General features: G+C 43.2%; 1 protein-coding gene and 1 long non-coding RNA gene across 3 annotated transcripts in view; one reads left to right on the top strand and one right to left on the bottom strand.

The window, feature by feature from the left end:
* Window positions 1-27,742, top strand: part of LOC307195396 — a 131,504-nt gene that overhangs the window by 32,516 nt on the left and 71,246 nt on the right. The gene's annotated exons all lie outside the window — the stretch shown is intronic.
* GPR6 (G protein-coupled receptor 6) lies at window positions 25,547-26,647 on the bottom strand (the record flags this gene model as incomplete). Its single annotated transcript, XM_079939593.1, has 1 exon — window positions 25,547-26,647. The coding sequence occupies exon 1, from the start codon at window positions 26,642-26,644 to the stop codon at window positions 25,547-25,549; it is 1,098 nt and encodes a 365-aa protein (XP_079795719.1). The 5' UTR covers window positions 26,645-26,647.

Here is a 27,742-nt window from a genome sequence, read left to right as displayed (position 1 = left end):
GTTGTTCCTGATCTTTCCCCCTTTCTTTCCCAATAACAATATACTAGGGAAAGCAAAGAACATGCCACTTTCTTTGAACTGGCTTTATAAAATCATCCACAAATATTTCCTCCAATTCTTACATTTCAAAAGGTCCTCATTGCATGCAAAAACAAATTCAAAATTGTATTGTTCAAACTTGTTTGTATTACCAAAGTGTTTGTAATAGAATCAGCACCAGTGGAATGATGGTGTAGCCTCTACTAAAACGTGTACCTTTGGATGTAGAGTTTGTTTGGATAATACTAGTAAAAGATTAATAAAATAAAATCCCAGGCCCATTATCTTATAGTTCCTTCTTATATTTAGTCAGCACCTTCCATATTTATATGGACGTCTCTAGAGAGCAAGGGCTGCATATGCTGATTAGTCTCTGCTCTCATTTCTTCTGGCATCTTCCTTTGAACTCAGAACAAGTGGGAATTGAGTGAGGAACTGGGCGTGTGGTTCACAGGAGTAGCGGAGGGGACAATTTCTTTTTTCTTTCCAGTGCAGTGGCTGTTTCCTTTTCCCAATCTAAATACATTGGGAAAGAATGAGTCTGTAGCCAATGCTGAAAGAATTTTTATTTCTCTTAAGGCTCAAAACTTTAGCTTTCAGTCATTTCTTTATTCATTCAAAGAGGATAAAGAGACAAGGAAAACCTGGAGAACAGATATTGTCCCTTTCGCCTTAGTAACAGGATGAGGGTACAGCTGAGTCTTCAGTTCAGGACACTCATGAAGGGGGTGCCTGTTGGTTCCCCAGTCTCTGGACAGGAATACACTGCATATGACCTTGACCAAAAAAATAATAAAGTTTTTAACTCTTTTTAAAAAATAAAAAACGTCATGAAAAAAATTCCAAAACCTCAAACAGGAATGTATTTTGTTTTGAAAAGGTGGAAATGTGGTGAATTCCCCTCTTTACCCACTGGTGGCACGGGATGGTCCTTGGGTGAGCCTGGGCAGTCACACTGTCTCAGGTTTGAGACTTCACTGGATTCACGTTTGTTAAAGGGCCTGTCAGCACCTCCCAAGCAGGAAGCGTTCACCTCTGAAGAGAACTGAAGGCCGGGGAGGCTTTGTTGGTGATGCAGCTGTCATATACTATTAGTGCATGGGTGGGTCTCACCAGGTACAGGAGGTATATCATTTATAGACAGAAATTGCATAATTAATCTTGATAGAATTTTGACACTTTCTTGGCAGTGCAATTTGTTCGTCAAGTAAAAAGCAAAAGGAAGCTGGTCACATGGAATTTAGAACTCCTGAGTTCAAGACTAGGTATCTTTCACAGGTGGAACTGGGAACTCAGGAGTTGATCTGATTTAGAGCAATCATAAAGGCTCCCAGAAAGACCCACTTTTGCCTTTGGCTTCTGGCCTCATATGCTCAGGTTTCAATGGGAAAAAGGACATAGATGAAACCAGATTTCTTCCCAAATTGTTTGAGAATATGGACCATATGCATCGACTTTAGTTCCTTCCTATTAATTTTTTAATTGAAGTATAGTTGATTTACAATATCATGTTAGTTTCAGGTGTACAGCACAGCAATTCAGTTATTTATATATAAATATATTCTTTATCAGATTCTTTTCCCTTATAGGTTATTACAAAATATTGAGTATAGTTCTCTATGCTATACAGTAGGACCATGTTGGTTATCTATTTTATATATAGTTTATTAATTTTCTTTTAAAAAATCATTTTTTATTGTGAAGTATAACTCACATATGGAAGAGTACACCAAACCCAAAATATATAGCCCAGGTAACAGTTGCAAAGCAACTACAGTGTTTCCACCATTGATACTTTTGAACTTTGTTATACAAGTGGACACAAACAAGATGCATTCTTTTGTGTTCTGCTTCTTTCATGAAGCACTATGTTTGTGAGATTCATCCATGTTGTTGTATGTAGAAATAGTTTTTCATTTTAATTTTTGAAATGAAATTCTATTCTGTGACTAGACCTCAGTTTTTCCATTCTACTGTTGATAGACACTATGGTTGTTTTCGCTTTTTGACTATTACAAATAGTGCTGCTATGAACATTCTTCACGTGTCTGCATATCTGAAGCATCTGATAGAATTACAAAGCCTGAGCTCTGCCTCAGAAAATTCCAATTCTATGGCAATGAAAATGGCTGAGGTGCAGGGTATGCATATGTCCAACTTTAGCAGATGATGCAAAAACATTTTCTAAAGAAATTATAATAATCAATCACCCAGTGATGTAGCTGTATTCAGGATCTGACATCTTTTATTACTAGTCAGGTCATTTTAGGGTCACCACCACCAGGTGACCACCTATAACATATCTCAAGGTGTATATGAAAATTCTAGCTTAGTAAAAAGACCTAGTTCTGTCTGCTTCTATTTAGAGACTTTTAGAAATGCCTCCAGAAGAACTTGTTAGAATGGCTTTGTTACAATAAGCAAGCAGGAAAAAAAAAAAAAAAGGTATAATCTGATGCTTCACCTAGGATTAAAAATACCTTTCAGTGGTTTCCTGGAATTTGGCCGTAAGCAAATTTATATTTTTCTATAGGCTGATGAGGGGGAAGAATCCTGTTTTGAACTGCAACAGACTTAGAGGTGAAAAAGCACACATTTCTGGCAACATGTTATTAGTGTTGTGTAGGACATTATACATGTATATATTTGTACATTTTATCAGAACAAAGGGTTTTGAGATAAAAAAGCAGTAGAGCTCTGGGCATGCCTGGTTCCTGTGAGAACTGTCACTCATGTGAGGAAAAGACCACAGGGGGCTCTGGACTCCCCCATACTTTCTCCTAATAGATCCAGATGTTGATATTGGCATGGATGAGTTTACAGAGCAGTTCTGTGCAGAAAACCAAAAAGACTCATTCTCCTCTACACCCAGTCCCAGCAGTATGCACAATTCCAATAACTGTATGCCAATATCATACAAAAAAAGCCAACACCACTTCTGAGTTTTCAGGGAAGTTGTGATTTTTTTGCCTCTGCATTATTTTGGATGAGAAAGATTGAGGATTTGGGCTTTGGCATCCTTGCATGCTGCCAGCAATTTCTCAGCAATAGCAGCATTTACCACTTCTACGTGAGCTTTGGGCACATGACTATGTGTACCAGTCTTCCAACTGTCATTTTAATTTGAGATTGTATGCCAGCCAAGTTGGGGAAGAAATCCAAAAGGCAGCTTGTTGAAGAAAGGGGAGGAGGATTCATCAAGTGGTAGAAAGACACCTCTGAAGACTTTCAACAAATCCGCGTATTGACCCTGTGGCCCCCAAGCTGGGTAAGACCATGACAGGATCTTTTCCTATGCTGGGAAGATGCTGAAAAATCAGCTTGTTAAAAACAACCTACTGTTGGTAAAAACCACACCACTGTCATGGATAAATTAATTAAGCTTCCACATTCTCAAAAGAGAAAGTTAATAGTTTCCCAGAATAGATTGTCAAACTGAAGAATGCTTTTAAATATTTAGCAAACTCCATTTGAGTTAGAGTGGTTAGGAGTACAGTCAGCCAGCAGTGTGTATGAACAGCTCTAAGAAGTGGGGTCACGCAGGGTTTCAGAGTATAAGCTGTGGAGTCAGATGCCTGGGATAGAGCCCCAGTGTTACCACTTCCTAGCTTGGGTGACCTTGGTAAATCATTTAACTATTTTCTGCCTCAGTTTCCTGAGTAATATCTGCTTTATAGGGTTGCTGTGGGCACATTAAACGGGAAAGCTAGTGCCTAACACATAAGTAGGTGCTCAATAAATGTGAGTTATTAATGTTTAATGTGAGAGTAAGGATGCTGTAGGCACTAAGGAAGTCTTGGTTGTGATATAAGGAATGGCTTTTCAGGGTTACTCAGCCTGGACCCCTCAGAGTCAAGTTCATGTTGATTAAGAGGGGCCCAGGTCACTGTAAATACTGTACTGTTTTCTGGCATCTTACAGAGACACCCCCAAACACCCAGTGGCTTCTTAGATGATTAGCCCTGTGGCTCTCTGCCAAGAGACCACTAGGGATGAGACCAACACCCACTCTCTCAAGTCTAATGAGACTGTTGGCCTGTTATCACTTAGAAAATGGACCCCAACCATCTTCTCTCTGCACCAGGAGGCTCTCTCTTCCTCTTCTGAACTCTGATCCCTTTAATTTCTATAATTTTGAATCTTCTTCTTGCTTTGTTGTGACTTGATAATCATTCATTTAAGTTATTTATTGGGCACTAACCATGTTCAAAACATAATGATAAGTACTGAGGATACCTCTTGGGAGGGAGACAAATAAAACCCCAGTTAACAGACAAATGAATAAAATAACAATAAATGATGGGAGGTGTCATACTATGAAGGAAGCCAGAAAGGGATTGGGAGAGAGATTACCAGCAGAGGAAAGGAAAAGGAATCCTAATTTGGATGGTCAGGAAAGGGCCTTTCTGAAGAGGTGACAGTGCTGGGCTCCTCCAATCAAGAGAAGTAGGGTCTGCAAGAAATGCGTAGGGTTGGGAGGGCACTCCAGATGGAGGGGACCACATGGCAACTGTCCTGAGTGGGGACAAGCTTGGGACCAAGGAAGAGAAAAGAGCCAGTGAGATGCGGCAGAATGAGCACAGAGGAGTGGGCAGGGCAGATGGTGCAGGGCCTTGTGGCCACGGTTCTTAGTGTAATTTGGCTGCCTGACTCTTTTGGCAGGACGTCTGCACTATTTCTCTTTGTGTATCCCGGTGCTCCACTCCCACCCAAAACTGGCTCTGTCAGCTAGCACAATGCCATGGACATAGTAGATACAATAATAGTTGCTGAATGTGATGGTGACACCTCTGGTAGTTTGGGTCTACATGAGTCCAAAAACAAGGAAAATGAGATCTGGTAGAGCTCCCAGCTGATCATTTATCTTTGCACTTGGTTTTACATTAGGAAATTTCTCTTTCATAAATACTTGACCTTGTGTCTAATGCAGGAGATAAAATTTTGTGTAAATTAAATTTAATTTTACATACAGTAGTGGCACTAGCAGATTGAAGAAATCCAACTTTGAATCATTTTCTATCATTCAGACCTACTATGGAATGTGAATAGTGAATCTTCCATCATTCAGATACAGGTTTGTATTTTTATACATGTCCAATGCATGACCTGGGCCCAGTGTCCTTGGGCCGCCTTCCCTGCCCAATTGATTGTTAATATCCTCCACCTGGGCATGGCTCTCCTTGACCAAGGATGGGAGGAAGTTGCTTCCTTTCACAGCAGAAAGATAGTAGAGATGAGCATTTTTACTTATCACCATGTAGGGAAGGCATTGGGGACCTACAGGCATTGTATTAAATGCATTATATATATTCTTTATTTCATTTGGTGTTTAACAGATGAGGAAACTGGTGCTCAGAGAGATGAAGTGTTACTTTACTTTTAACACTTTGGCACAAGCATGGACACACAACTCATAATACACAATAGACTTGGCTAGCACGTTTAAACAAGGCTATGCTATGGGCTGAGGGAAGACAAAAGGGAAATAAACACAGATAGGAACATTCTATTATTAGTTATTTAGACTTACAAAATATAGCTCAATCATCTTTTGTCCATAGTCCCCCGGGCTTCCCTGGTGGCGCAGTGGTTAAGAATTCGCCTGCCAATGCAGGGGACATGGGTTCGAGCCCTGGTCCGGGAAGATCCCACATGCCGCGGAACAACTAAGCCCATGCGCCACAACTACTGATCCTGCGCTCTAGATCCTGCAAGCCACAACTACTGAGCCCTCATGCCACAACTACTGAAGCCCGCGTGCCTAGAGCCTGTCCTCTGCAACAAGAGCAACCACCGCAATGAGAAGCCCACACACAGCAACGAAGAGTAGCCCCTGCTCACCGCAACTAGAGAAAGCCCGTGCGCAGCAACGAAGACCCAACGCAGACAAAAATTTAAAAAAAGTCTCCCAACTAAGTGATTTCCACCTAGGAGAACTTTATAAAAAGACACATTTCCGGGCCTCCCTGGTGGCGCAGTGGTTGAGAGTCCGCCTGCCAATGCAGGGGACAGGGGTTTGTGCCCCAGTCTGGGAGGATCCCACATGCCGCGGAGCGGCTGGGCCCATGAGCCATGGCCGCTGAGCCTGCGTGTCCGGAGCCTGTGCTCTGCAACGGGAGCGGCCACAACAGTGAGGGGCCCACGTACCGCAAAAAAAAAAAAGACACATTTCCATCCCACCCTTAGAGATTGGTCTCTAAGACTGGGGTGGGGCCTGGGAGTTTGCATCTTTAAAAAGCTCTGTCCAAGGAATAGGATATGTAGTGTGAATGAAAAATATTGCCTGCCGTATCAGTAAGCAAAGGATGTTGCAGCCATCAAGCCATCACATTACAGTCGCCTCGCTGCCCCCAGTGGTGAGCCCTGAGGGAACTTAGGATGGAGACAGATGGGCTGCCCACTGCCAAGCCCTCAGCCACTGCAATCACCGCCAGCTGTGCACCCTGAGGGGCTTCAGGATGGAGAAAAGCAGGATACTGGCCCCAGATAGCTGAGGTGCATATCAAAGGAATGATTTCAGTGAGCCCAGACTCCTGCATCTTCCCATACATAGAAAAGCGCTAAATTCCTTAACTTGAGATATCTGGTTTTCTTTTTTTTCTTTTTTTTTTTTTTTCTTAATTTTTCCAAATGTGCAGGCTCAGCGGCCATGGCTCATGGGCCCAGCCGCTCTGCGGCATGTGGGATCTTCCCGGACCGGGGCACGAACCCGTGTCCCCTGCATTGGCAGGCGGACTCTCAACCACTGCACCACCAGGGAAGCCCCTGGTTTTCTTTAATTAACAGGAATCTTCTGATGTTCTGACTACCTGGTCTTTGTTGCAAAAACTCCTATATATCCTGACTCCCCCCTACCCCCCACCGCCTCTTACCTCTTTGGAGCAGTCTCTCATAGTTATCTGAGATGCTGTGTCCCGGGATTGAAATCTTCAGAATGTCCACTGAATACAACATAATTCTCAACTTTTAGGTTGTGCATTTTTCTTCAGTCGGCAGTAGTCAGGTTTAAGAATAGGAAGGGCCTTGCTGCTTGGCCCCCAGCCTGCCTCACTAAGGTATATGCAAGTTTTCCTCTACGATCCAGACCATTCTCAGAGAGCTTTGGGCTTCTGGAGCACCTAACTCAAGAGAAAAGAGACTTTCTCCTCCCACCGATGTCCTATTTGTTGCTAAGGGCAATTTCTTCTTCAAGGAAAATAGCATATATCTATCAGGCCCTAGTCAGATTTCAGTACAACACAATGAAACCAACATTTAAACGAGAGACATAGTCCAGGGCATGGGACTAAGGCATCTTAGTGTCATAGACCGAAGTCTGGAACACACCAACCTCCTCCCCTTAACCACAAATTTCCTTCCTGGGCTCCATTCACTAGGAATGCTGCTTTTTGCTTCTGAGGCTAGCACACTAGTCTGTTAATGTGTCATTGAATTCTGATCCATCAAGATCAGCATTTGAATAGCTGCTTTCCTTAGATGTTAATGTAAGGAAAGCTCTTGTTCAAACCTTAGTTTTGGAATCAGACAAATGTAGGTTAGAAACTACCTGTAAATTTCAAAATCTCTCAGACTGTTTCTTCCTGTATAGGCTAGGCATGGAAAACACCCCCTCATGAGGTGGTTTTAAAGATTAAATGAGATTACTTATCTAAAATCACTGGCTTTTCAATTTGGGTGCCTATTGGAATCATCTGGGGGAGTTTAACAACATACTGATTGATGCTTAGATTCCGTCCCTAGAGATTCTAATTTAATTGGTCTGGGGTTTAACCTGGGCATTCAAAGCTTTAAGAGGTGTCCAGGTGATTCTAATGTGCAGTTTAGGTGAGAGCCAGTGATCTAAAGCACCTGGCTGTTGCCTGACCCATTAAGTGGACAATCAAGAAGGGCTTAGAGGCAGGACTGATGGTCAGTGCCCCACAAGTAATTTGGAGAATTATCTCTGGTCTGCATGATTAAACTCATTTTCTAGGCTATTCTGAATGGCTCTTGAGGGACCTTTGTTTATCAGTGACCACATTTCCTAACTTTTCATCGCTCCCACTGGTTAATTTACTAAACGTTCCCAAGCTTCTATAATGAGAATTACTTTAGTGATAGGACAAATTGCAGGTCTCAGGGGCACAGTGAGGGTGGGGATCAGGATTTAGGCATCCTTGACCTGTCAACAGTCAGTGCCTAGCACTGATAGCTGTTCATTAACATTGAATGAAAAAGAAAATGTGGTTGTAATTCCTTATTCCAGGTTAATTTGGTTTGCAATGACTTCCCACTGTTTGCCTGGTCCCTGAATCCCTCAGGCTGGAGTGGCTGTGCCTAGAGCATGCCCTGCCCTGCTGTTAACCCAGGCAGGTTAAGCTCCAGTTGCCTGCAAACTAACAGAATTTCAGCCAAGTGGGATTCAGTCTATGCAATGATTGTAAGTGGGTGTAATTGGGGTAATACCCCTGCTTGTAGTGCTCAAACAGAACATGTTTTCTCCAACTTTTAAGCTTTCGGATGGTCAAAGACATCTTTGGAGATTTGGCTTCTTTTTCCTGCTTTGCAAGAAAATTGCTTCCTTCTACTTTTTGACTCTGAGGCTTTTATTGATGATGGGTGATGAGATGACAAAGGGGAAGGCAGACATCTCCAGCAGAGAGTGTTTTTCTATGCAAGAGGTATTAGAACAACTGGATTGTATGTGTGAATTTAAAAGGTATGCGCCCCTATTTTCATGACCAAAAACAATCTGAAGAGTCATGAAATGAGAATTTGAAGTGGATGTCACTGAGGAAAAGCAAAATTCTTAACAGGGCAACTTTTCTGATCTTAACCACATTTCAGTCAAAAGCAAATCTAACATTCTGTGTATAAATAGGACAGTTTCTCATCATGAACTTGAGTGATGTGAACCAACTGAACAAAAGGGTCGCATGACAAGGTGTTTGCCTTTTTATGCAAATATAAGATAAATATTCATGAAGCTTTATTTCAGGGAAAGATATGTTAAATGGCAAAACTAATTTAAGGTTTATCTCATATATATCTTAAATACTTTTGGGAACAAGGTAGGGGTATAATTATATATTCTTAAATGTGGAAGTATACTTGTGCTTGTACATATATGCCCATTTTCAGTGAGAATCAGGTACTGAATCATGGTTAATTCTTATTCGATGAGGGGCCTGAGGACTTGGAAAAATCACAGAATCATTATTATAGGGAAATCTCATAGTGTTCAACCATGGATTCCTTGGGCCTAATAAGATCCGGACGGCGGGTGGGCTGAGGTTGCCCAGGGATCACCCAGAGGCTCCACCAGCAAGCATATTTTTGAGTGAGTCATTCCTCGTCCTAAAATGTGTTGCAGGGTGGTGGTTCTTACAGAGAGATGATTGCTAGAAGCCCACACCATCCCAGCTCTTGCTATGATGATTAAGAGTTGATTAAGAGTTGACCTTGCTGCTGTGTATTAAGAATCCTGGCAGGAGACCGAACTAGAAATTTGGAATAAGAGGCCAAGTACTACATTTTTAACTTTTGTATAAAGGTCACAATACTATGTTGTCTTTAATACTAGACAATATAGCCCCCATTTTATATTTTCTCTACTATAAATTAATATTTCCATTATTAAATCTATGTGCTTCATCAAAAATAATTTGGAATACAGAGAAAATAAAAAGAAATCAAACATGCCCCTATCTTAACACAACCACTTAGCATTTTTCTTCAGCTGTACTAGCTGCCTCTGAAAATGTAAGGAGCTCGGTTGCAGTGTGTCTTTATGTAAATACTATTTAATGGACACTTTGTTTCTATGAATATCTGCTATTCATAGAGATTATAATGAGAAGAACCTGCAGTAACAAGGGGGTTTCTCAGGCTTCCCAGCTGGCCTCTTGGCTTCCCTCTGCCTCTGGGACCTCAGAATTTTCCCAGGAGTGTGTGATTTAGCTGTGCTGGCTGCAGCTGCTTGAGGACACTCTAGGATTCTGGACAGGGAGCGAGGAACCTGCTATCCTAGGGCCTGAGACAGTTGGAAATTAACTTGACTAGTGAGTCAAGAGAGTGCAAAGAATTTAATGCCCCTTTTGTTTAAGAGTTGGAAAGAGTCTCTTTGCTTTTCGCTTTTTAGCTAGTTATTTGATCAGCTGAGCCATATCCTATCCCTATGCTGTGATGTGCTGACACCATCTAATAACATTACCATCCCAGCTACCAGAATGGTTTAGAGCCCCATCTGCAGCCCTCCCATTGCCACCAGACATCTCCCCATCATTTAGCTTTCAGCTAATAAAGCCACTTAACTGGATCATTTTTAAGGCTTCTGGGCCGATCGCCATAGCAGTGCCTAAGAAGGAAGGTGTTTCTCATCATGAAGAGGAAGCAAACTCATTCCTTGGCCCTCCTTTACCATGTATGTTTTGAATACCTTTTAAACACAAGGCTTGCTTCAGGCCTTGGGATATGGTGTTGACAAGATGGACAGGGCCCCTTGGAACTAAGAATCTAGCAAGAAGAGGCAATTTAGAGAAATAATTGCCAGAAAGGGTGAAGACTACCAGGCTGGGGGATGCTCAGTGCACTTGGAGAACATCCTGTGGAGACCTAGCCTCGTCTGAGGCGGAGGAACGTGTAAACTAGGACCTGAGGTATTACTTACCAGTTGGGAAGAGGTGGGGAGGGCAGGGGAGGAAGGTTGAGGTCGAAGGTAACAGAACATACAAAGCCTTGGAGGTGGATGAGAGCAGCGTATTCAAGCACTAAAAGGCATCTGGCTTGGCTGAGGAGGGGTCCATGGGAAGAAGCTGCCAGGGATTCGTGGATGAAGAGTTTGGCCGGTCATGTGAAGGAGTCTGACTTTAGTGGCAATGGGAGCTACCGTGGGTTTAAGCAGAGGAGCTGACAAGAATAGCTCACTTCTCTGCTCTTCATACACCTTTCTCTAATGCAGGTGGAGCCCTGTGATGAACTTCTAGAACATGAAATTCCACCAGTTTTCAAAGCATTTCTGCCTTAGTCAAACCCAGAAAGCACAGAGCAGCCTCTGGATATAGTGAACCCCCACCCAAGTTATTTAAGCAAGGGATCCCCTGAAGAGTAAGCTAGTTCTCGGCCAACGTAGCATCTCTCTAAGCCCCATCAGAGATGGGATCTTGGCTGGCCAACTGCTCAAAACAGAGTGACAAGGCTAAAATAAAAGATACTCAGAACTCATCTCAGTCCAAACCCCTCATTTTGCAGATGAACAAGCTGAGGCCCGAGAGGTGAAGGACCTCATCTGCGGTCACACATGCGAAGGAAGAGCCAGGGCTGAGGCCTAAGTCTGACTCCCAGAGTGCCAGCCCCCCCATGAGCAGAAATTATACCCTTTTGATTATAATACAAGCGGCTTACTATATATATAGGACTACCATTTGAGGACTTTAGATGGGTCCATATGTCTAGGGCTTCTGTCCTCTCTTAATACTTCACCCCAAAGATGGCTAGAGCGATGATTCTAAAGGGCAGGATGTAGTTTAGGGTGGGGTCTTTGTGTCAAGACAAAATGTAAAGAGGGCTATCTGGAACTCTGGCCCAGCGCAGCCCTGTGTGGAAGTGGGAAGAATGGGGCAGAGGTATGGCGAGGTGGCCAAGTGGAATCTGCGTGAAGATGCAGAGGAGGGGTGGTCTATCTCCACCTTTGTTCCAGTGCCTAGTATCTAATGTGTCCTGCAGAACTGTTGAAATCCTCTTTGTACTTTTCCACTTCTCTGTTTCCAGCACTTTCCACAATGTGGAGGTGTCAGCAGTCTGAACATAAAACTAAACTATAATTAAAATAATCAATAAGAACCTCAGATAAGAAGACTGAAGGAGAGACAGTATGTCTAGATAGCTCCTCAGCAGAGCACTGGATGACTGGTACTGGCCCTAAAAGTCAACCTTCAAAGACAAAAGTGCAAAGTGAGAAGCTGCAGGGAAAGGAGAGAGAGGAAAGGAGGAGGAAAGGGGAGGGTCCAGCAGACATTGCAAGAGGTGATAGACACAGGAACAGCTAATCATGGTGCTGCCATCCTACCCAAAGAGCAGAGAGAAGTAACAACGCAGAGCAGAATGGTCCTGAGGGGGAGAGAGAGAAAACCAGTTGCTAAGCATCACAGCTCTCTGGGGGCATTTAGAGTGGGGCAAATAGCCCTCTATACACCTCAAGAAACCCTGAGCGCAACACTGGACCAAGGCAGATTGCAAGAGATGATATTCATAATGATGCCACTGAGTTATCTAAAGATTAGCCTGGGGTAAGCAAACTTCTTCTGTGAAGGTCCAGATGATATTTTAGACTCTGTAGGCCATACAGTAACAGCTCTGTCTTTGTAGTGCAAAAGCAACCATAGACAATACATAAATGAATGAGCTGCCTGTGTTCCAGTAAAACTTTATTTACAAAAATCAGTGTGCTCTGTCTACTAAGGCAAGAAAATAAGCTATATATTTTCCTAGGAGCTATTTGGTTACTAGAAAGTAGCCTATTTAAGTTAGGTAAAGTCAGTTTTTTAAAAAAGAATTCAGTAGGTCACAAACCTTGTAGGCATCCAAAATGGGGAACAAAATTCAGGAAGACCCACAAGGACCAGGTCCAGGGAGTCAGCAGATAAACTGCTTCTTCCATTTCTAGTGCAGCTACATGTCGGCTCCATTCACTGCTTCTCTCTCTCTGTCTCTGTCTCTCTGTTTCTGTCTCTGTCTTTGTCTGTCTGTCTCTCTGCCTGTCTGTCTGTCTGTCTGTCTCTCTGTCTCTCTCTCGACTGATTCTCCCTGCTTAATTATCAGTGCGAAAGTTGTTGACGGTGGTTGAACCAGAGTAGTTCTGACTCTAAACTTTCAGTTCAAGTGTCCACCACCTTCTAACTGAGTCTTTCAGTGTCCTTATCCCAAATTTTTGGTAGAAAGTATCTGCTTGGCTCAGCATGGTCAAGGTGTCCATCATTGTCCAGTCAGCTGTGGCCTGTGGGGATAAGTCCATCTGGTAAAACTCAGGAGGCCAGAGCAGGAAGCAGGTGTGTGTGTACAGGGCAGGTGGAGGCGGCGTGAGAACAAAGTGATTAGCATCACTACTGTATCCATTTTGCTTTATGGAAAATTCCAAATACTCACACTTCTGTGATACTGAGCAATTAATATAGAGATGAAACCATTCCGGAGAGCAATATTATACTGCTTAGGCAAATTAGCAATTATTTGAGTCAGAAATTCTGGGTCAAGTGATCCAGTAATTCTGCTCCTGAGTATATATAGTTCAAAGAAATTCTCAGACTGGTCAGTAAAGGGGCATACTTGGGAGTGCTCATTTCGAGTCTATTTGTGGTTTTAGAAAGTTGGAGACAGCCTGGGTGCCATTACTGGGAGACTGGAATGTGGTGGAAGCACACTGTGAGATTCAGCAGTGAGAAGCATAATCTTTAGAGTCTACACAGCCACAGGGATAGCTCAGAGGCATGGCACTCAGAGAAAAAGGTAAGAAACACAAGGAGATCTCACACAACACAACACCATTAATGTAAATTTAAAATATATACATAGGAAACAGAGAAAGCATACATTCTTCTGGAATACATCCAGACAAAATGATACTCAGTAAGCATATATTAGGAACTTCTGACTATGATGGACTAGCTTGTAAGAAACCAATCCTTCCACCAAGAACAACTGTAAATGCTGAATTAAAATACATGTTTGAATGTGACTTTATTTAGAAAAAGTGTCTTTGAGGAAATAATTGAGGATCTCAGTAGATGAGATCATCCCGGATTATCTGGGTGAGCCCTAAATCCAACGAAAAAGGTCCTTGTAAGAGACAGAAGAGGAGAGGACACAGAGAAGAGAAGGCCATGTATAGATGGAGGCTGAGACTGGAGTTATGCAGCTATAGGCTAAGGAATGCCTGGAGCTACCAGAAGTTGGAAGAGGCAAGAAAGGATTCTCCCCTAGAGCCTTCAAAGGGAGTGGCCCTGCCGAAATCTTGATTTCAGACTTTTGGCCTCCAGAGCTGTGAGAGAATAAATTTCTGTTGTTTTCAAAACCACCCAGTTTCTAGTAATTTGTTATGGCAGCCAGAGGAAACTAATACAGTACTGTTACCATTTCCCAAACAATGAGAAAACTGTTAATTTTCTCCATCATACAGTTTTTTTTCTGCTTCATAAATTTCTGCTCTTATACAATGAAATGTTGTGTCTTACATTTTACTTCTACATATATTTCAAAGTCAACAGGACATTATGATTATTATTTTGTCAATACTTGATACTTTCACTGAAAAAAGTACCTGACTTGCTAGATGAAAAATGGCATCTTGCTGCTTCTTTTCACATTTCTTGGGTAATATAATTGAATAGTTTATCTTCCTTTTTGAAATATGTTTCATATTTTTATCAAATTTTCTAATGGGTTCATTAGCTTTTCTTGATTATAAAAATTCTTCAAATGTAAGAGAGTAACCCCTTTGTCATATATACACTTTAAATATTTACTGTGTTCTTTTTCTTCTGGTTTAGTTTATGACAGGTTTGTTTTAGCACACATACTTTAATTTCTTATGTACTTTTGTGACTCTGTTCATTGCTTTCAGCTCAGAAAATCCTCCCCACTCCAGAGATGTCAGAGATAGGTACTCACATATTTTCTTCTAATTTTTTAATAGAATAAAAATTTGTAATTTAACTCATTGATCTACATTAAGCTTAATTGGGGGAGGTAGAAAACTCTTGACTCTTTAGGCTAAAAGCTTTACTTAAAGTCCTGAAGATGGTCAGCTGCATGACTTAGCGGTTGAAGATGGTATTTCAAGTATAAACAATATACAGAGCAAATCCTGGACTGAATTATAGGGCACAAGAGAGTTTGGCTCTGATATTTAGGGACATCTGATTTACAAGCTGATTACTCAGCTTGTCTACCAGTTGACTGAATGCTTAGCCAAAGACTGTCCTCCACAACAGTGGAGCTGGAAGTTGCCACAAGACTGCTTCCTGGGTGGTATCATTCTGTCTTGACAGAAAGAAAGGCGGCCAAACTTTGAGCTTTGGGAGAATGATAAGCAGAGTCCAGGGTGAAAACTCCCTTCTTTCACCACAATGAATGGCCAGGACTCTGGAGTGGTAGGACCATTCACTCTGAGCCTGGGGTTTGAAGTCCAGAAGAGATAGTGTCGGGCTTTGCAAATACCTCCATCAGCACCCTCCTTGCCAAAAGTCCAGCCTGAGTCACCGATCCTAACAACACTCAGAGCTCTCAGTCCAGGCACTAGAGTTGGCATGGAGTCCTGGCCCAGCTGCTTTGCTAGGATGTAAGAAAGGGACATCTCTGAGAAGAGAGGGAGGGGCAGAGAGGGACTGTAAAGGTAGTTGAGAGAACATGTGAGTCTATATGGGCTGACAGAATGCCAAATACTTCATGTGATAGGGAGGAAAAAGAGGAAACCTGTCTTCCCCATTTACAAGCTGTGCAATCTTGGGTAAATGACCCATTTTCTCTGAACTGAATCCAAAGACAGTATTACAGTCTGAAGCCCAAGTGAGTGGACAAGATGGTCTCTCAGGTCCCTCCAGTCCTGACTGGCTCTGATGCTACAGCCGAAACCCCCAGCAGACCCAGTTGGCTCCCTTGACAACTGGAGAGGAAGGAAGTCACAGATAGCCACAAGCTCCAGGAGTTAAGTGAAATCTGCAAAGCCCAGGCAGATTGGTTTTCACGTGCACACTGCATGATATAGAAAGTTCTGTTGGTATGGTACCAGCCTGTCCAGTGACACCTGTCACACACTGTTTAAATGTCTCAGCAACAAAAGATAATATTATCAGCTGTCAGCTGTTTCAGTAATAAAGTGGATGTGCATTCACAGTGGTGGAAATGTGACTTACCGGTATGTTATGAAACATGATTGTATAGCTGTCTTTACCTCTGCCAATGTTTTCATAAGCATCTTTGTGTAAAATATTGGCAAAACACAAATTTAACACTTCCAGTGAAGGAAAGAATGCTGTCTTGTGTTTATTTACTGTGTGTTCCCATTAATAATAATAAAAACATCTAGGGGCAATTATTCTTTTAATACAAGGTTCACTTGAATATTACAGTAATACCCCACTACCAGGCACTATAATCATTCTTGAATTTGGTTACACTAGGACTTAAGCCAACACACACAGGAAGGCTTCCAGGACATGGCTCTCACTTGCATACTCAAATGGCCATAAACCCTTTTCCCTCAACACAACATGCCTGGACTGATAAGTACAGTACTCAGAGGACTCTCTTAGTGAGTGTAGGTCCTTGTCCCCGCTTCCTTCCACCTACATATATGTATTCGAATGTGTTCATCCAGCCACCACTCTGGGAATGTTGGCTCTCCTATACACCTCTGAAGTTCATCCAGACAGATTCTTTTCTTATAGCTGCACTGCTCTAGAAAATAACGGAGTTCTGCAGAACATCCTGGAACACAAACAACTACTGGGTGTGTAGTATATCCTAGTGAGTGAGCCCTGGTAAGTCACAGAGAATAGAGACATGGTGTGTGTGTGTGTGTGTGTACGTGAAAGAGAGAGAAAAACAGAAAGACAAAGTCAGAGAGGATGTGTGTGTGTGCAGGTTAATTTTTTGTTTGGTTTTATGTATAAAAAAAATCTGCTTTCAGGGAAGCAGAGGTAATATAATCAGCATCAATATTGTTCTGCTCAGGTATTCCTAAATATCAAGATTCTATTTGAAAATTAAAGATCAATATTTTTTAGCAAGTATGTAGATCTCAATTTCATTCATTGGAAAAAATGGGCATAATGCTGATTTGGATTGCTGTTTTGGAGATAAATCTTAACTAGGTATCAAAAATGTTATATGAATATCATACGTTGTATTCAAATTATTTTCAAAGCAGTAGCTAAAGATATTGAAAAGGCATTTTTGAGATTTAAAGATTACTGAAAACAGATAACATATGAAAAATATTTTATGGGTGCAATAGAGGGAAACTTGGAAAGCAAAATGCACTTAAGGCTGTAAAATCTAGACTAGGTGAAATTCAGTATTCGTGAAGTCTGCTGTCACCAACAGTAATAACAATAGCAGCTAAGGCATACATGATGCTACCATGTGCACTACTGAACTTTATATATTAACTCATTTAACCCTTACAACAGCCTTAAAAGGTAATTACTATTATGATTCCCCACTGAACAAATAAGAATTTTCCCATGGTCTGACAGCTAGTTAAAAAGCCAGATGACCGCATCATGTAAGCTGCTGTTTTCCTCTCTCTCTCCATCTTCTTTTCTCTCTACCCTTAATTGGCAGGAACACTGATCCAATTGGCCCATCTAGTAAATGGCCAACTGCATACTCCCTTCCTTCTGGCTGGAGTAGAAGGGACAGAACTGCTCCTTGTGTGGAGGCCTTGCTGGTTTCTTCTCGCCATCCTCTGAGGCAAACAGGTGCAGGCTAACTGGCCACTGGGTCTCTCTCTCTCACCCTCTCTCTCTCATTCTGATTATCTTCTTCCCATGTCTGGAAGTTTGATGTTGGTTTTGTTTCTTTTTATAACCACTAACGGCAAGATTTGAGACCTGGGTTTGTGTATTAAGGGCTTAAATTGGGCAAAGCAAGTCAAGCTTTGAACTGAGGCCATTTATACATTCTTGATTTAAGAGAACAGGACGGTTTATACAACCCAGCCCAGCTTCTAAGGATGCTCTGCCTTTAGGCTGTGTGCCAAAGCCACAGCTCACAGTCACAGCTAACTTCCTTCCTCCTTCCTTCCCTTCAACAGCTAATAATTTTGATAGGATATTTTCCCTCACTATTTCCCTAAGGGACCCAGTAAGTTTGTGGTAGAATTCAGATATTTCTGGATTCTCTGATCACCATCAATTTGCACTCTTTCCCTCAATTTTTCCCACAGAATCTCAACAACATATCCAAAACATGGGCTTGGGCTTGTTAGTCTGTGGAGAAGGGTTTGTGCTAAACCTTCACAATTCTCCCCTCCTGTGTGACCAGGGGCAAAGTCTGACTGAGGTTAGAAAATCAGGTCCAGTCTGGAACTGCATTTCCTTTATGCTCACTTCACGTCTTGACGTTTTTACACTGTGTTCCTTCAAATGAACCCAACAGCCCCACAATGTAAAGTTTTATTAAACGGTGATAAACCTCTGTCTAGTCTTAAATAATTGAAGATTTGTGTTTGAATCTTGTGAATATCTTCTCTCTGCAACTTGATGTTCAGGTTGGGATGGCAGAGACAGTGTATTTGTTCTCGAAACCATGAGTGGTAAAATCTTCGTGAATTCATCCATTTCTGATTCGCCTTTCTTTCTGAACATTCAGGATTATTACTTTTCCCCATGCCCTAGTAGTTAGGTGGGCTATGTGACTAGCTCTGCCCAATGGGCTGTGAGTGGAAGTGTCATTTATGGGCCAAAGCATTGCATTGCTGGTGTGAGACCCTCCAGTTCTCCCTCTCCCCAGTGATTATAGAGATAGCCTCATGTTGTAGGGATAGAGTCAGAAGATGGATGGCTACATTGCTGCATATAGAACAGTTGTCTTGGGAAGTTGCCCAGGCAGTGCAGTTAACATCTATAGGTGAGAAATCTTTGCTGTGTTAAGTCACTGTGATTTTGGGGGGTTGTTTGTTACTGCAGCATAACTTATTCTGACACATGAATCATGCCATATTGAAACTTTGTATATATATATTTTTTTTAATTAATTAATTTATTTATTTTTGGCTGTGTTGGGTCTGCGTTTCTGTGCGAGGGCTTTCTCCAGTTACGGCAAGCGGGGGCCACTCTTCATTGCGGTGCGCGGGCCTCTCACTATCGCGGCCTCTCCTGTTGCGGAGCACAGGCTCCAGACGTGCAGGCTCAGCAGTTGTGGGTCAGGGGCCCAGTTGCTCCGCGGCATGTGGGATCTTCCCAGACCAGGGCTCGAACCCGTGTCCCCCGCACTGGCAGGCAGATTCTCAACCACTGTGCCACCAGGGAAGCCCTGGAACTTTATATTTTATTTCCATCTGGCATTATTTTCAATTAGATGCTATTTTACTATGATTCTTTCTCTGACACTTATTTATTACAACTTTATTGAGATATAATTGATGTATAATAAACTGTACATATTTAAAGTATACAACTTGATGAGTTTTGACATATCAAGTATACACCCATGAAATCGTCATCACAATTAAGATAATGAACTTATCCATCACCCCAAAATGTTACCTTGTGCCCTTTTGCAATCCCTGCCTCTCTCTCTTTCCCATCCCTACTCCCCCAATCCCAGCCATTGATCTGCTTTCTGTCACTATATATTTTCAAGGTCTTTATATAAATGGAATCTTACAATGTGTGTTCTTTTTTGCCTGGCTTCTTTTACCCAGCATAATTATTTGGAGATTTATCCATGTTGTTGCATGAATCAATAGTTCATCCTTTTTGATTTCTGAGTAACATTCTATTGTATGGATGTACCACAGTTTGTTTATTTTTATTCATTTACCTGTGATGGACATTTGAGTTGTTTTCAGTTTTTGGCTATTACAAGTAAAGCTGCTATGAACATTTATGTGCAAGTCTTTATATAGACATATGCTTTAATTTCTCTTGGATAAATACTTAGGAGGAGTGGAATGGCTGGGTCATATGGTAGGAGGAGTATGTTTACCTTCTTAAGAAACCACCAAACTATTTTCCAAAGTGTTTGTACTATTTTACATTCCCAACATCAGTATATGAGAATTCTAATTGCTCTACATCCTTGCAGTACTTGGTGTGGTCTGACCTTTAATTTTGATTAAATGATTACACTATCCCAAATTCACAGCTTTGTCCCCAAAGTCATCACCTTAGGTTCTTGATACTTCTCGCAATAGTCTCTTAACCGGCACTCCTCCTTCAGATAAATTGAGGGTGTCAGATGAGAACTCTGTGAACTTCCTCCCACCACCTATAAACTTAGCTGTATCAGTACCAATAATTCCTACCTTGTCTCCTGTCAGAGCAGGGGAACTGTGTCTCCACCTCCTCCTGTCTAAGTCCCTCTCTCCCCATCACATTATGTTCTGGACCCCATTCTCCTGTGAAGCCTCCCTCTGTGAGGCATCTTACTCTCTCTGCTGTCTTCTGACATTCCAATTACATGGTACTTCCTCCTCAGTCTAATAACGTATTCTATTCTTGCCCATCTTTAAAAAACAAAACAAAACAAAGACTATCTTGTGACCCAGTATTTCTCTCAAGCTACCACCCTATTTCTGTCCTTCCATTTAAAGTTAAATATATTGAAAAAAATTAGAAAATTTCCATTACCTCCTCAATCTACTGCAATCTAGCTTTTATCTCACTCTCCATTGAAGCTGCTCTCACTTAAGTCACTAGTGACCACCATGTTCCTAAATCTAGCACATTCCAAACCCTCTCTTACTTGACTCTGGGCATGCTTTACACACTTGATCACTTCCTTCTTAAAACTTTTTTCCTCTTGGTTTTCCAGAGGTCTCGCCTGGATGATCCTCCTTGGTCTCCTTTTCTCTTTTGCTTCCTTCACGGTACTCCCATATGTTATTGTGTCCAGACTGTAACTTTGGCCTTTTCTCATTCCCTCCCGTGGCTTCACTTCCACCTTAAGGTCAATGACTACTGAAATTATGTCTCCATTCCCGCCACCCTGCAAGCTCCAAAGCCACAGGCCCAGCTGCCTCCACTTGGATATTCCCACAGATCCTGACATTTAATATGTAGAAAACTTGATTCACCACCCTCTTTCTCAAATCTGCCTTTCCTGCTATGTTCCCGTCTCAGTGTTATCCCCCCATTTGAACATCCTTGACTCCTCAATTTTTCCTTAATCCCCATAATCACTCACTTAGTCAAAGACACTCTCTTCTTTGATACCTCTTGAATCCATCCCCTTCTCCTACCCCTTAGTTGATGCTGACATCAGCTCTCACCTGGATTGCTGCAACTGGTCTCCAAAATAGTCTCTTGGCTTCCAGTCTTTTCCACCTGCAATCCATTCCCAGCACTGCTCTTTGTGATCTGGTTCCTGCCTACCTCTCCAGACTTATCTCCCGTTATTTCCTCTCTGGGTTCTAGTTCTTACACACTCCAGCTATACTGAATGGCCTGCATTGCTCTGAATGGGCCACACTTTTATGCTTCATGTTGTCCTCTTGGTCTGGTACACTCCCCTTCAGTGTCTTTTGCCTTGAAAACTTCTTTTGTTCTTCTTGACTCAGTTCAGTATTGCCTTCCTAGTGGATTTCCATAGAATTTCTCTGACCTTCCTGTGGGATCCTTACACTCTGTATACGCCTTTATTATTGTACTTTTCATTAGTACTGCTCTCAGAGCTGTGACTGTTACCTTATATATCTGCAAAAGAGATTTTGCACATGTGATTAAATCAAGGATCTTGAGATGGGGAGGTTATCCTGAATTATCTGGGCAAGTCCTAAATGTAATCACAAATGTCCTTACAAGAGGGAGGCAGAAGGAGATTTGACTACAGAAGGAGGCAGTGTAACCACTTAAGCTAGATAATACACTGATGGCTTTGAAGATGGAGGAAGGGGCCACAGACCAAAGAATGCAACTTTAAAAGCTGAAAATTTTAAGGAAACAGATTCTCCCCCTAGAACCTCCAAAGAAAGTGCAGCCCTGCTTAAATTTGATTTCAGCCCAATGAAATATATTGCAGACTTCTGATCTTCATAACTGTAAGAGAATAAATATGTATTGTTTTAAGCTACCAAGTTTGTGGTCGTTTGTTACAGCAGCAATAGGAAACTAATACCTTGGGCCAAGTGAAGCCCTGCCCTGGGCCTCAGGCTGCAGAGGCCCCTGCTCTATTCCTATTCCAGCTGTGGGGGTAAAGAGCCTATGTCCTCACTTCTAGACTCAAGAAGTTCTTCCTCAGCAGCCACATAGCACAGGGAGATCAGCTCGGTGCTTTGTGTCCACCTAGAGGGGTGGGATAGGGAGGATGGGAGGGAGACGCAAGAGGGAGGAGATATGGGGATATATGTTTATGTATAGCTGATTCACTTTGTTCTACAGCAGAAACTAACACACCATTTTAAAGCAATTATCCTCCAATAAATATGTTAAAAAAAAAAAAACGAAAAAAGAAATTCTTCCTGGAGGCCTATTTCTTGAGCCTAAATAACTCTTCCCCAAGTTTGTTCTTTTGAGACAGACTGTACTGCTAGTGGACCCATGCTTTGATCTGAAGGGTAGTCAAGAGAGCAACTGTTTGTAGGATGAGCCACTGTACAGACAATAGACTGAAGGGCACAAGAACTGAAGCCAGGAGACCAGAGAGAAGGCTACCACAGTAATTCAAGTAAGAGATGATGATAGTGGTAGAAATGTGAGAAGTGGCTAGATTCTGGGTATACTTTGAAAATAAAGGCAATAGGCATCCACGTTGGATGGGAGGTATGAGAGAAAGGGAAGTGTAAGTGTGATTCCAAGGTTTCTGGTCTGCACAACTAGAAAGATGTCATTGCCATTAATTTAGATGATAAAGAAGGGAGAAAGAGCACTTATTGAGGTAAAGATGAGTGGCTCTATTTTAAATGTATTAAATTTAGGATGCCTGTTAGATAGCAAAATGGGTAAGTGGTTGGATATTTGAGTGAATCTTGCTTTTCTCAAGGACTGTATGCTTCCAGCAACTAGCATAGGGTCTTAAAATAGAGATTATTAATAGTTGATGGGTCAAGTGAATATGTGACATTCCTTCCTAGAAATGTTTCAAGATATACTCACAGTTTTTTATCCTTACATCATCAAGTAGGTTACTATCCAGACCCTTGACATCACACAGCCTGGCCAACTGCGTAAGCCAGGGATATTAACAGCTTGATTCTTTAGTATCCTCTTGTTCTTGGCTCTCTCAAACGTTTTGATTAGGACTAGGGGAGATATTGAATATTAATACCAAGTGGACTGAAGTCAGATCCATAGACTGTCTTACTATCTTAGTGGTGAACTTTCTTAACTTGCTGATTGCAAGAAATTTTTCTCTGTAATTATAACATGTATAATAATTTGACTTCTTTGTTCCATCTCTGAAATCATGTGGTTTCCCCACCACATGTTTGGAAAAGTTTACAGCCAGAGCTTTTGTTATTTCAATCCACTTGAAAGCATCCTGGATACTAACAGGGCCTGAAAGAGTGTCTGATGTTGCTGAATAGTCTATAAAGGTTGTTAGTTAGAAAATGTTAATTTGATGAATGAGCAATAACGCTGATCCTACTGGATCTAAATTTACAGCCACTATAAAACTATAAGTCTATAAAACTTAGTGTGTTTTATATTGCTAAAAGGTCACAGCTCTGTTGCAAGATGTTGGAGACTAGATTGCTTGTGCATTTTCTGTTGTACCTTCTACAGTTAATCCTCCCCCCCTCCGCCCCCACTCTCCTGAAGTTCCTCTTGTCAAGTTCACCAATGACATTCACGTTACAAAATCTAGAGTCATTGTTTTTAATGCTCATTTTACTTATTTTCTCAGCAATGTTTGACCCAATTGACTCCTCCCTCCTGGAACACTTTTTCTCCTTTATTTTGGATTACCGTGTTCTCTTGGTGTGATGGTTAGTTTTATGTGTCAACTTGACTGGACCACGGGGTGCCCAGACATTTGGTTAAACATTATTCTGGGTGTGTCTTATTTTGGGTGTGTCAGCCTACTCAGTAGGCTGAGTAAAGCAGATTGCCTTCTCTAATGTAGAGGAGACTCATCCAATCAATTGAAGACCAGAAACGAACAAAAGAGCTGAGTAACTCCTGCTGCCTGATTGGTCTGAGCTGGAACATTGGTATTTTTCTGCCTTTGGTTTCTAACTGAAACATCAGTTCTTCTTGGGTCCTGAACCTGTGGGCTCTCCTGGTTCTCAGGACTTCAGACTCAGATTGGAACTACACCAGCAGCATTCCTGGGTTTCCGACTTGCTGACTGTACACCTTGAGACTTCTCAGCCTCCACAGTTGCACGAGCCAATTCTTTATAATAAATCTCTTCATATATATTTGTTTATTTGCTTGTAGGCCATCTCCCCTACTAGAGGATAACACTATGAGCAGAGACCTTTCTTCTATTTAGTTCACATCTGTATTCCCAGCTCTGGGATTGTGTCTAGCAGATAGTAGGCATTCAATAAATATTTGTGGACTGTATGAAAAAATTTGCTTGTATATGTTTTCCTAAGGCCTAAGACCAGTAACTACCTGTGCTTGTGTGCATATGTCTTCACAGGTGCTCAGAATATGTCCATATATGTTATCTTATTTATACTCACATAACCTGTAAGAAAGGAAGGAGGGGAACAATTTAACAATTTTGAATGGGAATATTTAGTTCTTGAGGATATTAGTTTAATGTCCTGTACTTTGAAGATAAGAGTGCCTCAAAGTGGGCTACTGGGCTTATCTTAATTTACCTCATGAACACAGTATATCTTGGAATCCTGTCTTTGATGAATTTATTTGTTTTATAAGGCTGTGCATTTTGCTACAAGACCTGGCCAGTAACAGTATACTCAGTCAATATGAATTTTCAACATTTAAAATTCTTTCCAAACTGGAAAAAATACATCTAAGATTTGTGGTTTCAGGATTCACAAGTGCACATGTGGTAAGATAAAGGAATGGTTTCAGACATCCTCTGGAGCTTGTCTTCCAAACCCAGTAACCAAGGGAGTAGATTAATTTGCACTGATACACAAATAACCCTTTAGTGTCCTGTGAATACCGTTATGTGACTATATTACTCAGTTCCTGTACCTCCCCAATAATCTGGATTAGGTGTTTCAGTGACAATTTATGAGCAATGTGCAAATGTGTGTGATTTTTTACATTAAGATTTTCACAGGATGGAGATAACACATAATAAACTTTTAAAGTAAATACACTAATAATTTGTCTCTTAAATAGTAATTCTATCATCAGTCACATGCCAAAAATTACATTTTTATAATGTGTTTATTTGTGTACAAAATATGTTGTAATTTACTGATGCATATGCAGCAAAATATTCTATCACATACAACAAAAATACACTTTTACCCCCCTTCCCCTGCCCTTGAAAATGGCAACACTGTTTTGGCAGTTCAGCAGCTAAAAATAAAGTGCTATAATTAAGCAGTATTGGAATGTCTTCATTTGACAAGTGTGATGTACAATTTGAGTATACAACCGCCTTTTTGTTAGTTTTTTCACAGAACAGGAAATTCCACATCCTGCACACCTCCAGAAGATACAAATATTTGTATATATATGTACACATGTATACACTGTATATGTAAAGTTCCAACAAGCCTCTTTGTCCTTGTGAGTTTGTTGTGCTTATGTTTATTATCTCTTTCCAAAGTCAGAGTCACAGTATGGGATCTCAGAGTCCATCGGCAGGCACTGGGAAGCTCACCAAAGGCTGGCTTGTTGGGGGCGTGGTGTTGGTTAGAGGATGGAGGGAGCCTTCAGACCTCACTGGGGGACCTGGAGCGGAAGGGCACTTTGGACTGGAAACAGCCACAAAACAAGAGCCACAGGGCGCGTTGGATCTCCTGGTTGCGGAAGGCATAGATGATAGGATTGATCATAGAGTTGTAGGTGGCGGGCAGCAGGGTGGCGTAGGTGTAGACAGCTGGGTCCTCATGGCTGCCTACCACGCAGTAGATGGCAAAAGGCAGCCAGCTGGCACCGAAAGTGCCCAGCACCACGGCCAGCGTACCCACACCCTTTCTGGTGGCGGCAAGGTGGGGCGGCGCCAGGCAGTGCTGCTGCAGCGCGATCTGGTGCGCGTGACGCCAGACCACCTTGCAGATGCGCACGTAAAGGTGCAGCATGATGCCGAAGACCGCAAAGAAGGTGGCGGAGAGCAGTGCCACGTGGCTGCGCGTCAGCGGGCGCACCACGCTGCAGGCGGCGCGCTCTGCCAGGCAGTTCCAGCCAAGCACCGGCAGCAGCCCAAGGCCTAAGGACACCGTCCAGGTGGCAGCGAGAAGGAGGTGCACGCCCAACAGGGTCCGTCGCGAGTAATAGGTGAGCGCGTTGTAGAGGGACAGGTAGCGGTCCACCGTAATGGCCAGCAGGCTGCTGACGGAGGCAGCGAAGGAGGCCACGAGGAAGCCTACAGTAAGCAGGCTCACAGTCTCCGAGGGCACCACGTACTGGAATACGAAGTGCAGAATGAGACCGCAGCCCGCCAGCAGGTCGGCGGTGGCCAGGCTGCCTACCAGCACGAACATGGGCGTGCGCAGCGCAGGTGTGGACGCGATGAGCGCCACCACCAGCGCATTTTCGCCTGCGATCACCGTCCCAGACACGCAGAGCAGTACGTCCCATGGATTCACTGAAGACAGCAGCAGCCCCGTCGGCCCCCCTGGCAGCTGCGAAGACAACTCCAGCGACGCATTAGCTGCGCCGCTGCCCGCCAGCGCAGCTGCGGCTGCGGCTGCCGGGGGCCCCCATTCACCGGTGTCCCGCGCTCCTGCTGCGGTGGCCGCTGCCGCCGCACCCTCGGCCGCCACTGCCACCACCTGGGAGTCGTTGAGCGAAGATGAGCTCGCGTTCATCACGGCGGGAAGCTACACCCTGCGTGGACAGGGAGAACAAGCGTCAGGTGTGCGGTTTACGCCGCCAGGGTACTTCGCCGGGCGCTGCTCCCCCACTCATATTGCCCATCCCACCCCGGGACCCCAGAGCAGAGCGAGGAAGCAGTGGTTGAGAGCCAAAAATAAATACCTGTTGAGTGAGTGAGCGTGTGAGTGCAATGCACAAGGGATGCCCGCACTGATGTCTGAGTTTTTGCACAGATATACACACGAATAACACGCACTCGCATACACACAGATCACGTAAGTATGCCTGTATTTGCACACGCATCTTGCGCACCAAGCTAGTAGTGTCAGCCTCAGCGAGTGCCGCCCTGGCTGTGACCGGCTCGGTCAGGCGCTCTCCTCAACTGGGAGGCGGAGTAGCTGTCCACGGTGCTGAACGCGAAGTTTCTGCGACCGTGGAGCACAGCGGACCCCGGAGGCCAGAGACCCCCTGGGAAAGCGGTTTCGGGGGAGAGAAGCTAGGAGGTCTGTGTAGGTGGAGGGTGTGTGGCGTCATGCTTGGCTCCAGGAAGGAGCCATCCCCTGGCCATCCTTCACCCCTTCCCCTCTGCACGCCCTCAGAGTTCCTTTAGAGAGCCGGGCTGCTCACCTGGGGAGTCAGGGCTTCAGGAAATCGCTGATCATGAGCGCTGTGGCTGGGCGCCAGGATGCGCTGCCCGCGCGGACAGAGCCGACGCCTGAAGGAGGTGGCCGGGACGGCGCGCAGAGGAGTGCGGGGCGCTGGTAGCTGTGCCGGCGCCGCTGAGAGTTATAGAGACACAGTCAGTACAAGAAAAGGCCGGTTACGAGCAGCGCGCCCGCTGGAGATTGACAGGCAGGGCGTGGTGACGTCAGGCTCCTGTTTCCAGGGTGCGAGCTAGGCACTCGCTTTCCTCGCCCGCCCATCAGCAAGCTCCCTCACCATATACCCTCTCCAAAGGATGTCTCAGAGGGTTCGAGGAGGGAGGAGAAACCAGAGGGCCGCCGCCGGCCCGGAGCCTCCAGGAATGGGATGGAAGAAAGAGGCAAGGGAGAAAAGAGTGGAGACTAAGGGCAGGCAAGGAGGGTGAGATG

The sequence above is a fragment of the Stenella coeruleoalba genome, assembly GCF_951394435.1.
Source record: "Stenella coeruleoalba genome assembly, chromosome: 12".
In the NCBI taxonomy this organism is placed as follows: domain Eukaryota; kingdom Metazoa; phylum Chordata; class Mammalia; order Artiodactyla; family Delphinidae; genus Stenella; species Stenella coeruleoalba.
This window is presented reverse-complemented; position numbering and strand designations above follow the sequence as displayed.